Source organism: Mytilus trossulus, chromosome 9, assembly GCF_036588685.1.
Source record: "Mytilus trossulus isolate FHL-02 chromosome 9, PNRI_Mtr1.1.1.hap1, whole genome shotgun sequence".
NCBI classification, from domain to species: Eukaryota; Metazoa; Mollusca; class Bivalvia; order Mytilida; family Mytilidae; genus Mytilus; species Mytilus trossulus.
This window is the reverse complement of record NC_086381.1, coordinates 79,659,638-79,673,599: the sequence shown is the minus strand read 5'-3', so window position 1 is coordinate 79,673,599 and position 13,962 is coordinate 79,659,638. Positions and strand designations below refer to the sequence as shown.

The following is a 13,962-nucleotide window of genomic DNA, read 5'->3' as shown; positions in this document are numbered from 1 at the left end:
CTAGTTTATCTGAGAAAATCCTGGTTTATCTGAGATAAAAGTTGTTCATGCGTGCCATGGAAATGCTTTATATTTGTTTTTGGAATGTATTATGAAATATTCATTGTATGACATATTCAGCTTGACAAGTGTGTGAATTAGGAATTATAACATAAAAGAAAAATGAAACATTAAGATTTGAAAAAAAAAAATCAAACAGTTAAACACTGCAAATTCAGACACATTTTTTTTTAAATGGGAATAATGCAACGGTGTGCGTATCGCAATAATGCAAACTAACATACTGGTATTTGAAACGTGCGTCTGTATGGAGAATATCCAAAAATAATTATCTTGCATTTTCGACCATTCTTTAAAATCTTAAATAAATGCAAGTTATACATTTTGAAAATACAGATATAATTTTTGCTGTTTCATGTGTGAAAAATTAATGATTGAATATTGGTCTGCAATTTAAAGAACAATGAGGAAAATATTCATGCTATAGCTAAAAACCTTTTCAAATTGATCTTGTTTTTTATGCCCCACCTACGATAGTAGAGGGGCATTATGTTTTCTGGTCTGTGGCTCCGTTCGTTCGTTCGTCCGTCCTTCCGTCCGTTCGTTCGTTCGTTCGTTCGCAGGTTAAAGTTTTTGGTCAAGGTAGTTTTTAATGAAGATTGAGTCCAATCAATTTGAAACTTAGTACACTTGTTGCTTATGGTATGATCTTTCTAATTTTAAAGCCAAATTATACTTTTGATCCCAATTTCACGGTCCATGGAACATGGAAAATGATAGTGCCAGTGGGGCATTCGTGAACTTTGGACACATTCTTGTTTATCATGTTGTAATTGCTATTATATATTATTGATAAAAAAGCTACATGCCAATTTGAAAGTTCTTGTAATGGAAAGAATCATTAATCATAGCAGCTGCAGATTGGTCAGAGTAGTATTTATATGAAGTTATCATGAAGGTACACTTGATTTAGAACTTACTGAGAAATATTCTTTAAAGACCGTCCACTTCTCAATATAACGTATCTTTTGAAAGAAGATGTTTCCCCTATTCAGATAAATCACGAAAGCATATAACATTTTGTAGATGTATAAACGTAATATATGTTTTATTTTTAAACACTTCCTTATTTCATCTTTGTATTACGTAACAATATATTAAACCCTATTCAGATCACGTGGCACTGGTCTTCGTGTAATAGCAGGGATAATTATTCTGTCAGAGGATAATATTTCTGAATGCTTTATAAAAATAACTATTATGTATTAGTCTATTTTTTTTATATATAAAAGCACGTTATTAACGACTGGTGTACGATCGAAATACATATCATATTTTGTTTAAAGGATCACTTAAATTTATGAGTCATTAAATCTCATATATTTCATACCCAGTCACTTTCCTTTGTTGACTACTTTTGAGAAGAGCCAGACCCCAAATATTTGTCTCAATCATAATAATTTAAAATGCAAACTTAAATAACTTTTAGGTAAACGTGATATGAGCATGGATACTAGTTATAATCATTACATGACAAACATCTATAAATAAATATAAAATACCTTTATATATAAATTATTCTGCGTTCTGGATTTACGTGAACTTATCATCGAAACTTGATCTTAAGATGTCAAAAGGCTTGAATATGACACTGTATAATTTAAATAATGTGAGTTTAGAATCAATGAAATATTATCGCTTGAGAAGCCGAGGTGAAAAATAGCTTTGTCATGAAATGTGCAGGTGTTATGACCATTGAAAATGTAATATATGTTAATCAAGCATAATCTATTTCTATATACGCATGATTTTAACTAAAAAAAAGAATACTTGTACAGTCGTTTTTTGAGATAACGTTAACTTAGTTGTCTCTTATAGCAATCGTTGAAAAGTGAAACAATGCCAAATTAAGTAAAGTAGACGTTTTTTTCTACCATGCAACTCCCAAATAATATCATTATAGAGATGAACAAATGTGTATTAAAAGAACGACAGCAGAAACAATAGATGACGGAAGGCGAGTTATTCTGTATACTTACATGCGTTGTATCTAGATCAGGCCGTTTAAATAGGCGCATGTTTGTTTGTAACTGTACTTCCGTCGATCTTTTGTAATTATCTGCTTATATTTACAGAGACTTGGAATGTTCATAAAAAGTAAACAAGCTAGTAGAAAAAATCTATGAAAAGCATTCTCACATAATTATTGCAAAACATATTAAACAAAACATTCATTTAATCTGCTGTCCGTATCAATTGTTACATTTCCAAGTACTTCAAAAAGTCTAACTTTTATGTCTGAATTGGAGGCAACTCTTAATTGACTTTCAAACGCCTATTTAAAACTAGTTTAGTTTAAACTGTTGAACTTCCAGATTAAGAACTGACGTAGTGCATGTAGTGTTTTTCGACAAACACGAAGGTAAAACAGCTTAATGGAATGAATTAATAAAACAACATGTGAAGTATAAACCATTCATATAGTTATTACGTGCAATCAATAGACAAAGTAACAGGATATACAAAATTTGAACGAAATTCAGGTTCTTTCCTCAACTCAAATCATGCAGTTTTCTGTAAGCAAATTCTATCGAATGGTAGGCAATTTAACATAAAAAAAACTCGTATTCAGTACTGACCTATAAATATATACAAAAAGCATACTATGGAACTATTTTGTAAACATATCCAATAAGGAACGAAACGGTAAACAATTAAAACTTCCATATGGTACGAACTGGTCATGGTATGAAATTTTTATGATTCGCAATGGTTTTTATGATGGTATAAAATGGGTAGTCTGAATTTGTTATGGTATGAAATGCCTATTATTTGTGACAGTTCATCAGCAGTGGTATCAATCCATGTGTACTCAATGAACATAGCACTAGTATGTTTTAGCCCGGAAGCTTTCAGTAATCTACTTCGATCAACAATTAAGATGAGGAGTAGGTTTACGAGCTTCAATTTCAAACAGTGCCCCCAACGGATCATCGAAGGTCTACTTTGCCTGAATTTGAAACTTATCTATTTTAATTATTACATAAGTTATCTGTGTATCAGCCAAACAATAAGATAAAGGAAAACCTGTTATAGATCAGGAAGCGCCTTCCTTTCCATTCGGAATGTATGCATGTCTATTCCTGTCCTTACCATTATAAACGTACATACATGTTAGCGTGTGCCAATTTTAAAAAGCCAAATATTACCAAAAGGATTCTGAATCTAGGGGATCTATAATAAAAGGAGAAAAGTATTGTTTTTGATGAGTAATGAAAGTAAAAAGATAATGTACATCCTTGACATTGTAGATACAAAGGTCAGGCTACTGTTGTCTATACAGATACACAAACTTCTGTTTTTTTGTTAATATCGACAATTCATCGACGGATAATTTAACGAGAGAGTTATTAATAATCACTTCAGTACAAATACCCGGATTTCTTATTTGATGATATCCTGAGTCGATTAACAGTGCCACCAGGAATGACTTCAAACAATCTGTTATAAGGGAAACTAACACAGTTACTTCAAATGTCCGAAGATTAATTTGCTCAAGATTTTCTCAAACTATCAACTGACGTGGTTTATTATCTGAATAGTGTGTTATCGTATTCTTTTATTCGTCTTTGCAAAGTATTACTTTTACTGTTTATGCTATTTTTTGGTAGTTTTCATTTGACGTGGTGCGGTACTAGTATACCCTGTCATTCCGTAATAATGTTATTAATGTATTTTTGTCTGCCTTTTTTTGCTAATATGCCTTTTATATAATGCCTTTTTATTTTTCTATGTTAACACGTTTATTTCTTTTTATAGGAATTAAGATTATAAGACAATTTGGACTGCTGTACCCGCATTTTTTTATATCTTTATCTATTATGTCTGTTTGTTTTGTTCAAACATCGTTGTCAATAGGACATAATTTCATGCGACTCTCTTGCAAGTCAGAGGTTAAGCTAGCAATAAAGCAATGTTTAAGCCACCATTTCTCACATAAGAAAATGCCTGTACCAAGTCTGGAGTATATCACGACAATAAATAATCCTTAATGAGCAATCGTAGTCTGCTTAACAGTCTTCTCTGATCCTGATCTCTCAAACTATATATGTTAAGCTTAAATCAACAATCAACTGAAAGAAAGTCATCATTTTAGCTTGTCCATGTTTACATTTTTCAGCAGTTTTTAACAAAAAAGAAAATCGTTTCAAAGATGCCAAACATGTTATAAACACTGATATAATTTGAGTCTTTTCAGACAGATATATTGTAACAAGATGACTAGCTTGTTGTAGTGAAACTACTATTTTTTTTAGGAACAACTAGTTAAGCATGCTTTTGTAAAATGGAGGAAATGACTTAACATCTGGTATGTCCAAGTTTTGAATATTAAGCATGATATAAAAAACGTAGTTCCCCAAAACAGTAGCAGTTATTTGCCTACAACAATAGTGTGTGTCGCTAAAAAGGAGATTACAATAATACAGTTGGTATTACAGATATTGGAAATTAAATCATGAAGTAATTAATTAATATCTTCTCTTCCCCAATACTAATCTTGTTTAATCTTTTTTTTGCAGGATTGCGTACGTGTCAATAAGGTCCTTAATACGCTGTGTGTACATATAATATCCCAGTGATACGTAATATGCCGGTAAAAGTACACCCATGATGAAGATTCGCTTAACTAAACACATTCATTCGTTTATATTAAGACCTGAAGATTTAAGTTTACATATTCAATCAACTAAAGGATGATACAAGCCTAGCTCTGATTTAAATGGAAGTACAAATTGTGTTGTGTTTGTGTGTTTTACTGCATTGCCAAAAATTGACATCGTGTAAGTATTCTTGTGTACTGTATTATTGTCTCATTATCAATCATACAACCTGTTTTATATTAAGGAATCTTGAATGTAAATATCAAATGGATATAATTACATGTACTTCTTTTAATAGGTGCTTATAAACTTACGACTTTACAAAGTAGAACTTCCAGTGAAGTCTTACAATGTTTTGTAAAAGTCCCCCCAGGTGTTTCTATCTTTTTGGGAGGAAATCGTTTATAACAAATAAATAACGCAAACATGTATAGGTAACGAGAATAAAGAGTGTTGCAACTAGAGATAATATTTTGAATGTTTACAAAAAATGATGGAATTTAAAAAAAGGTCAAAACATATATTTTAATTTCACGACGATGATAATGACATAAGTTACTGAATCAGCGCGCGGACACACAACCAGACATTTATGGTTTAAAACATTAACCAAAAGGGCTTGACATTTGAAATCAAGATAAAACATTACGTGATAAGTTTGTATCGGTTTGTTTTGATCTGATTTGTTAGGCGTTATTTCTGTTTCATTTATTTGTCTTTGAATTTTGAACAAGAATACATCTATTGAACCACCCAACACTTCCCCTTTTCGTTTTCGTTACTTGTCTTATTCGTTCCATTTGCATGTTTCATTCATTCTAAATTTCGATCAGAAATGAAATAACTTGACATTTCATGTATGTAGGTTTACATCATGTGTGAACGACGATATTATTCTGACTCGAATTTAATCTATTGTGTTTCATAGACAGATCTTATACTTTAAAAATAACTACAGTAATATATTTTTTCGACATCTAAATACTGATGACCCTCACATCGATCATACTGACTTATCATAGTACATGCATTTAAATATAATAACAAAATAGTAAACCGTTGATAACTGTACAAAAAGGTATATCGGGCCTATTACATCGTCTCGTTTACAAACATTATACGAGACTGTTTTATTATCAAGATGAATACATAACCAGGTCGTAGATGAGAATGTTATATAAATACACATACAGTGAAACTTGCAAAATCCGATCCTTGACTTAATCGAATTTCTTTTAAATGTCGTAAAATGTTTTATTATCAAGATGAATACATAGTGAATAATAACCACTGTAGTAGGTGAGAATGTTATCTAAATACACATTCAGTGAAACTTGCGAAATCCGATCCTTGATTTAACCGAATTTCTTTTAAATGTCGTAAAAAATAGCACTCAGTTGTTAAATGTTAATGAAGAGAAGACATACCATGCAGTGTAGGGAACGATGTATAACATTATTGAAAGGTGATCATGAATAATCAAAAGACATACATGCATTGCATTGTGTTTATTTATATGCAAGTAGTGGTGTCGAATGTGTGTGTAAAATATATTTACTTCTACAATTTCAAATTGTAATTATAATTATGAGTTAATTGTGTCGACATATACTTGAACATGAAAAAGGTTTATCCCCAAAAAAAATCCTTAATAATATTGAATTTATAATATATCAATGATATTGCAATTCATTCGGTACCCCAAAATATGCAATATGATTATTTGTTTACGATATTTGAATCAGTCAAGGTTTATTCTACAACGGAATATATTTAGATGTGTTTTCTTCGTGTCATTTTATTTTAATTGATGAGACAGTTAACAACATGTTTTATTTTGTCAGGCGACAATTGTTAGTCGAATCCGACGGGGAAGTGTCATATTTCAAAATATGAGCCTCCAACATAATTGATTATTTCTGTAAAATGAAAGACCTGACAAGTTAAATAATTTAATATTTAACATCTGATTTTCATAATTATATGAAGAGTATTGAAATACTTCATAAATTCTTCTGCTCTCTATTGTATACCCATACCTGTCATATACTTTAGATCGTTAGAATTAAAGCAGCGTGAACACGACATTATATAGGCTAAATAATGCAATTTTAATCAATTACATATCATCGCTTGATAAGCTAAAGTGGAATACTGCTTTGTCATACAAAAGTCCGGGTTTTGTTATGATATTATGATCATGTAAATTACAATGCATGTCTTAATCAAGTATTATAATGGTACGTAAATATAAGCATATTATGAAGAAGGCAATTATTCATGTTATAGTCTTTAATTGATAGAAAAACAAATAGTGCCGTACAACTCTAGTTTGTATATCCAATGTCATGGTAACATCCCTTTGCATTCATTCAAAACTTCAATGTTCTACTAGTAAGTCCTTAAAATGTGATATGTGATAGTTTATGGAGATCATATGTATTTAAATGTGCTAAGGGGTTTGGTTGATGGTTTTCTGCAATTATTATTTCCTAGTTTACAAAACGTATTCGATGTATTGCATATTCCTTGTACAGAACACCGGAGTTTATCCCGCATGCCGCATGGCCATAACAAAAAAATCCGAAATGTATTGCCTGCAGAAGTTTTTTCTGCCTGGACGGAACTTTTACGCTAAATATGTAATCGTTTACTATGATTTTGTTACTTTTAAATTAAGTACCTGTGATTATTTAGGTAATTTGTTTTAACCTCACTGATAATGGAATGTTGAAGCTGACGAAACATGGTGTCAGATGTTGTTGTCCTAACGTCCGTGGTACCATTAAATTTAAATAAGCCACACAAGTTACCAACATTTCTATTTCTGAATTCTTGTTTCGTCAAACAAATAAAAATTAATGTCGTATTTAAGATCGAATTTGTTCCGATCTGTCCCGTTTTTTCAAGATCGCTAAATTCGGCCGCCATTAAAAAAAAATAATCGTACGAGATTTAACGAGAGTGACGAAACTTTTCAGATGGGTCGTCTAGAAAGAGGTATCGTTCTTTGTCCCAAAACGATGCTTCTACCATAAGTGCCAGCATACAATGTAGCTGGCATATAATTTACTGTTCAGTGATGCTCGTGACCAAAATATTTTTAATCCAAAGCTTAAATGAACCGTGTGACATTTGATTCGGCAAGCGAACACATTTAACCATATTGACCTATAACGTTCTCATTTATTACTGAAAATCGTCCCACTTGTAGTCAAAATAAGGAAGAATTGTGTCAAACTACTCATTTTGTTCCATAAAATATCCATGATAAAACGTTTTTTAGTAGTCTATACCGACAGGAAGTAAATCTTTCAAACGTTAAGAGAGTTTTACTGAATTAAAATAAAAAAATGTTTATTAAAAATAAGAAGGTATTTAATTGTCAAGGACATTTTAGAATGTTATTTCATTGTGATGATGTTTTATTATACTAAGTTAACCTTTTAAAAACATTTCAACGTGGTATATTAAAGAGTTCATATAAGGAATTTTACAGATCATGTTATTCACGATTTTTTTAATGTAGCTCATGTAAACTTATACATGCGAACACTCATATGCATATATAACCGGATCATAAACATCGACACGTTATCTTTCAGTTCAAATTATTTGAGTGATAGCTCTATTTAATGCAACAAATTTAGATAAGAAAAAATGTCGTGTAACATATTTTTTTCTTCTTCCCCGCTTGCTGGATGTAGAAGGTTTTGCCATCACAAAACATGTTTAACTAACCTCATTTCGCACCTTTCCAAAACAGAAACCTCCATCCTTTGGTTGTTCTGTGTTTGTGTATGTGTTTCGTGTTGTTAGTATGATCGTTTGTACGTACCGATGTTAATTAGGGCGTCCATTTTGATAAACAAGTTTGCATTACTGCTTAGAGGCCATCTGAAGCCCGTGCTATGATGAAGACCAATTTGTACCATTTGGCTCTCTTTTGTCGGGTTAATGTGGCTTTGACATGTTTCCCTTTTACATTTTCTATTCAATATATAAAACAGCATTCCTGTGATCACTATGATTACCCACTTGCGATAATAAAGTTACAAATTTTGATTGCTGAATGTAAGCACTGTGTTCAACGTGCTACAGTAGTATACTCTATTTTCCACTTGACCACATGAGTACAGTTCTTATTGAAATAATGTGAACATATGTCGAAATAGTTAATTTAGCATATATGTTTCATTGGAATACGACATTTACAATAATTGGATTATAAACGATTTTCAGAACAACCGCTTGAAATGTCATAACGTCTTACTCATCACCAAGTATAAGCTAGACGTAATAGAATGATTAAGGAGCATCCATGTATTCGTTATTTCTCTATATATTTTGATATAATCCCATTATTAATAATTTAATTTGATCATTTTGTTCAATCCATGGTTTTGTTTATTATTTTATATTATGTTAAACCAATCCAAACCCGCAGTAGAATACATCATACTAAACAATTAAATCTTTGGTTCAAACTTCTGTGTAAACAGAAACACTCAAGCATGAAATTCTGAAACTAAGAAATTAACATAAACCATATACATTTAAGGCATTATACAGAAACAAAGTAACAAACGACATAAGCAACCAACAACCGACACATGCAAACAAATTATTTTTAACATGACAAACTACAGCAAACAAGAAATTATAAAATCAATGACATGACTAAAGTACTAGTACTTTTTTATCCAAAAAAGTTAGATTACTTTAATTTGATTTTAAACAACGCATTAAAGCAACTAAGTTGTTATCAACAGCATCGATATTTGACACCAATCTTGTAATAAAATACACCATTATTGTTACGTATAACTTAATTTGTTTGTTATTGATATAAAATTGTGAGGTTTTAAATTGATGGTGGCATCCATGTTTGTTTTTAGAAAAAAAATGCTTGTAGGTTAAAAACACTCATGTAAAATATCATGTTTCAAAAAACGTCCTTGCTATTTATGTGTGAATGCAAACAAAAAATACAATGCACATATAAAATGATTCGTGACGATTTGTCATTATCAAATACAATTATTAAGAGGCGTTGTTCATAACCACTGTTGGACAATAACCATGAGAACTTTAATCCGAAACAGGGAAACATGTTGTAGTAAAGAACAAATAAGTATAAAAAGTATGGCATATTGTACTGTAATGTTGTTTGCATTCACACCGCGTGCATAGACAATCAAGGATGTTTTTTTATTAAATATGGATCTTCTTACATTCAGTAAAACCAACATTGGTAATAAAACAAGGATGATTTACATAAATGTCTTAAAACTACAAGCAAATTGTTATTTTCTGATTCGAACGACAATGGAAAACTGTCAATTTAACAGCATCCCACTAATGAATATCAAAGATAAACTATGGCATATTTTTTTTATTTCAATGTTTGACAGATCTTTAGTGAAAACAAACCCGCGTCATATGTATTTCAACTGTTTTCTTAAATCGATGTGAAAATACGACGGTAAAACCATGAGATATGGCAAACCAGTACTTAACATATATCGTGTTTCGTTTGTTGTAATGTCTTTATTTTCAATTAACCTATTACATACGTATGTGTATGGAGTCTTTTCGCGTTTTATATTTAAGGTGTATTCTTAATAATATTAAAAATCAGGTACCTGTACTCATGTTGGCCTCTTCGAGCGGTCTTGAGCAATTGTATTTAAAATAAACCTTATGTGTATATCATTTTTTATCTTAAAGACAATCAATAACTACTACTAAGAGTTTGTTAATCCATTTTCGGGATGGTTAATTGATAATGTTGTCTTTTAATGATCTTCTTTTGTACCTGGTGTACATGCTCAGTATTGTACTTTAAATGAATAAATGTATATATATATATATTTAACAATATATTATTTGAGCAAGACTTCATCACAGAATATTGCATATGAGTTACACATGTTGAAACACTAGCACTTGAAGATGAGCACACCAGTGAGACAACATTATTCGAGTTGCCAATAAAACCAACTCCTCTTTCGTTCATTTCTACGAGATATAGATATTTAATTACGTTCCACCAATTCGATTTACCTGTAGAAAACGTATTTCAAACGGTATAGCACACCCTCATTTTTACAGAAACGTGTTTACAGTGCCCGGAAATATAGAAACGATCCCTGTGAACTTATCGATCCTTAAAATACACTTACTATAAAAGTTTACCGATTCAACACTATAATTAGATCATTGAATATTGTTTTAATTTTGTTGGTATTGCTATTGATTTTGCTATAAGTAAATTAAAAGCAAACTAAATTTTTTTGTTGTATACATATACACATTCATGGATCTACACTCTGTCTATACCTGTATGTTTGGATCTTACAAGGTCATGATTTTTTCCTTACTGTTTATGACATCTTTACACTAAATCCATTGGATGTTGGATGTGCACGGATTGATAATGTAGTCTTAGATAAATGATTGTTGTATTAGTTGTTAGTGGATTTGAACTAGCTGTCAGTAACTGCGAGTACTCTTAGATATGTACGTAGTGTCTTTTATTTGATGGGATATACGTACCCAGTCACATCCACTCTGTGAATATTTCTATTTGTATCCATCTGATGAGTATGGCCTTTTTCAACTGATTCGTTCTTATGTTGAAATGTTACACCACTGTCTCCGGTTAGGGAGAGGGTTCAGATCCTTCTTAAATGTTTAACTTCGCCTGTAATTCAGTGGCTGTTGTTTGTTGATGTGTTACATATTTGTTTTCGTTCATTTAAGTACAAACATTAGGCATTAAGTTTTCTCGTATGATTTGTTTTACATTTGTTATTTAGGAGCCTTTTATAGGTGACTTTGTGGTATGGGATTTGCTCATTGTTGAAGGCCATATGTGACCTATTATTGATAAATTCCGTATCATTTGGTCTCTTGTGGCGAGCTGTCTTATTTGCAGTTAAACCACATTTTCTTTTAAAAAATATCATGGTATTTGAAAAGCCCTTCCCCTCTCCCCTGCTTCCCCCCCCAAAAAAAAAAAAAAAAAATTGCCTACCAAAATAAAGTGAATCAATGAATCATATAATGTAAGCATTTTTTTCTCTTCATTGTACACGAACACCAAAACTTGAAACCAAAAATAAATTAAAGGCCAATTAAAGCCATCTAGAAAATTACAATTCGATTACATCAAAAATGGTCATTTTCGAATAAGTTTATGTTTGTTTTCGTCTAAATCTCCAATACATTCTTTGTTCTTTAAATACATAGAAGATTATATGTTGCTGTTAGCTTTGTTTCTGTCGTATTTTGGATCACTGATATAATTATTGTCGAAATTAAGTTTAATTTGTTATATGACAAAGAAAAATTTAGCCAAATTTTATTTTTAAACAAATACGTAAAAGTTAACATAATTTAGTCTCAGATATATGATTGTTTTCTTAGCAGTTATTGGCTTTATATAGTTGTCAGTAAACGTTTGCAAACATAATATAGCGTATGACAGACCCGGGGTCTCGAAAAATACAAACAAACACGTCAGAACTTATCTTTGTTTTGAAGACAATGACATAGAACGTCGTTTTTCTTCTTTATTTCACGTTTATTAGAGATTCGTGTGACAGTATTTTGAAGTTTATAAGTATATTGAACTATCCAAGATATCTTGAATTTGTCTCTGACATATCCAAAAATATTTACATGTTATTAGATATGAGGACATTCTGTCTTTTCGTAAAATGAAAACAAGCAATTAAGACATTTTATGTTACGCGAAAGGAGTAATTGACCAACAGAACAAAAGACATTGTAATACAGAACGATTTCAACTACAAGTTTCCGTGTCTATATTTATACAAAATTGATTTAGCTTTCCGACTGAACGAGCAGCAATGAGATAATAATCAATTGTGAAGCCGAAAACTGGTTTCAAAAAATTTACTTTAGTACGATGTCTTTCGTTGAATAGCAATCAATTATGTTATCATGTTACTAGAAACCCTATTCTGTTGATATAAAAGCCGGTTGATTGAGGTTGAAATAGTACGATGAAAATGGAAGTAAAAATCTTGTTTTTTGTATGTTTATTACCCCACTGCGTACCATTGACATCATGTATGTATAATTATATAATGTATTGTATTATTCCATTAGCATGATTAGTAAATACTGTATATTATTAGGCATTATTGATGTTTGATATTTTCTCATTCTTGAAAAAAATCTATTTTTTTCATTGAAAACATGAAAGATGTAATCTAAAGTTTGTTTGAAAAAAAATCGAGGTTATGAAAACATCATTCATGATATTCAGATATGCTAATTATTCGAGTCTATAATTCTAATATAAAAACCTTAAACGCAAGGGAAAGACAAACACAAAATGCAATTATAGTAAAACAAATATGTTAAATATATTGTACGACCGTGTTCTTAAATTACATAAATTATGTAAAATTGAGAATGGAATGTGCATACTAATCTCGTGTGTGATTGAAAGTTTTTGTTTCTGTATTTCGTGGCAAAACATATATCTGTAATGGGGGTGGACATAACATAATTGATAATTGTGTTTAAAAGATAAAAATTAATATGTATTTTGATTTGGCGACGTTAATACGACAAAATAAATAACTGCGTGTAAACACACAGTATTCCTGTTTCTAACAAAAAAGCTTCTCATTAAAAACTGCGATTTAAATCTTTGTAATTTATTGGTGTCGTTTTATCTTTACCTGTTTTCAACTGCTCTATTTTTTTTTAATTCCATGAGTCGTTGAACCTGTAACCGGTTTGTGTTAATTTACAAAAGAATACTTGTTCAACTTGATAATACTATTCTATAACTGAAAATTATACGTGTAGAACAAGGCCCTGTATGTATTTAGTCGACTACAGTCATTATTGTGTTGTCAGCCAATTAGTTGTTAGTCTAAGAGATATGCCAAACATGCCCATATATATGTGTAAAAAAGTGTACGATAACAATGAGGTAAAAGAATAAACGACATCTTATACGATTGACTTATATACTTGTGTGTGCAGTAGTACCGTTATAACCTATCTGTATATGTAACCCTCTTTTGTCAGTTTTTACGTTAAGATTGTTAACGTAGATATCAGGACGATAGAACATTGGATTTTTCAATGATATATGTCATGTCATAATAATAAGCAAAACATAGAACGAAGCACTCTAAAAATAATACACCCGTGTTTTTGAGAATTATGTGACACTGTTTTTAAGTTGATCATTATCGGGTTTTCTACACATCGATATCGTAAAATATCAGCCGCGAGCCACAATGTGAACCTT

At 30.9% G+C, this 13,962-nt stretch overlaps 1 protein-coding gene across 1 annotated transcript in view; it reads left to right on the top strand.

Annotated features, from left to right (window-relative positions):
- The first annotated feature begins 4,742 nt into the window (after window positions 1-4,742).
- Window positions 4,743-13,962, top strand: part of LOC134684227 (low-density lipoprotein receptor-related protein 4-like) — a 118,170-nt gene continuing 108,950 nt past the window's right edge. Inside the window, exon 1 of the mRNA XM_063543494.1 lies at window positions 4,743-4,841. Within this exon, the coding sequence (XP_063399564.1) occupies window positions 4,781-4,841 (61 nt within the window). The 5' untranslated portion in view covers window positions 4,743-4,780. The remainder of the gene's footprint in view (window positions 4,842-13,962) is intronic.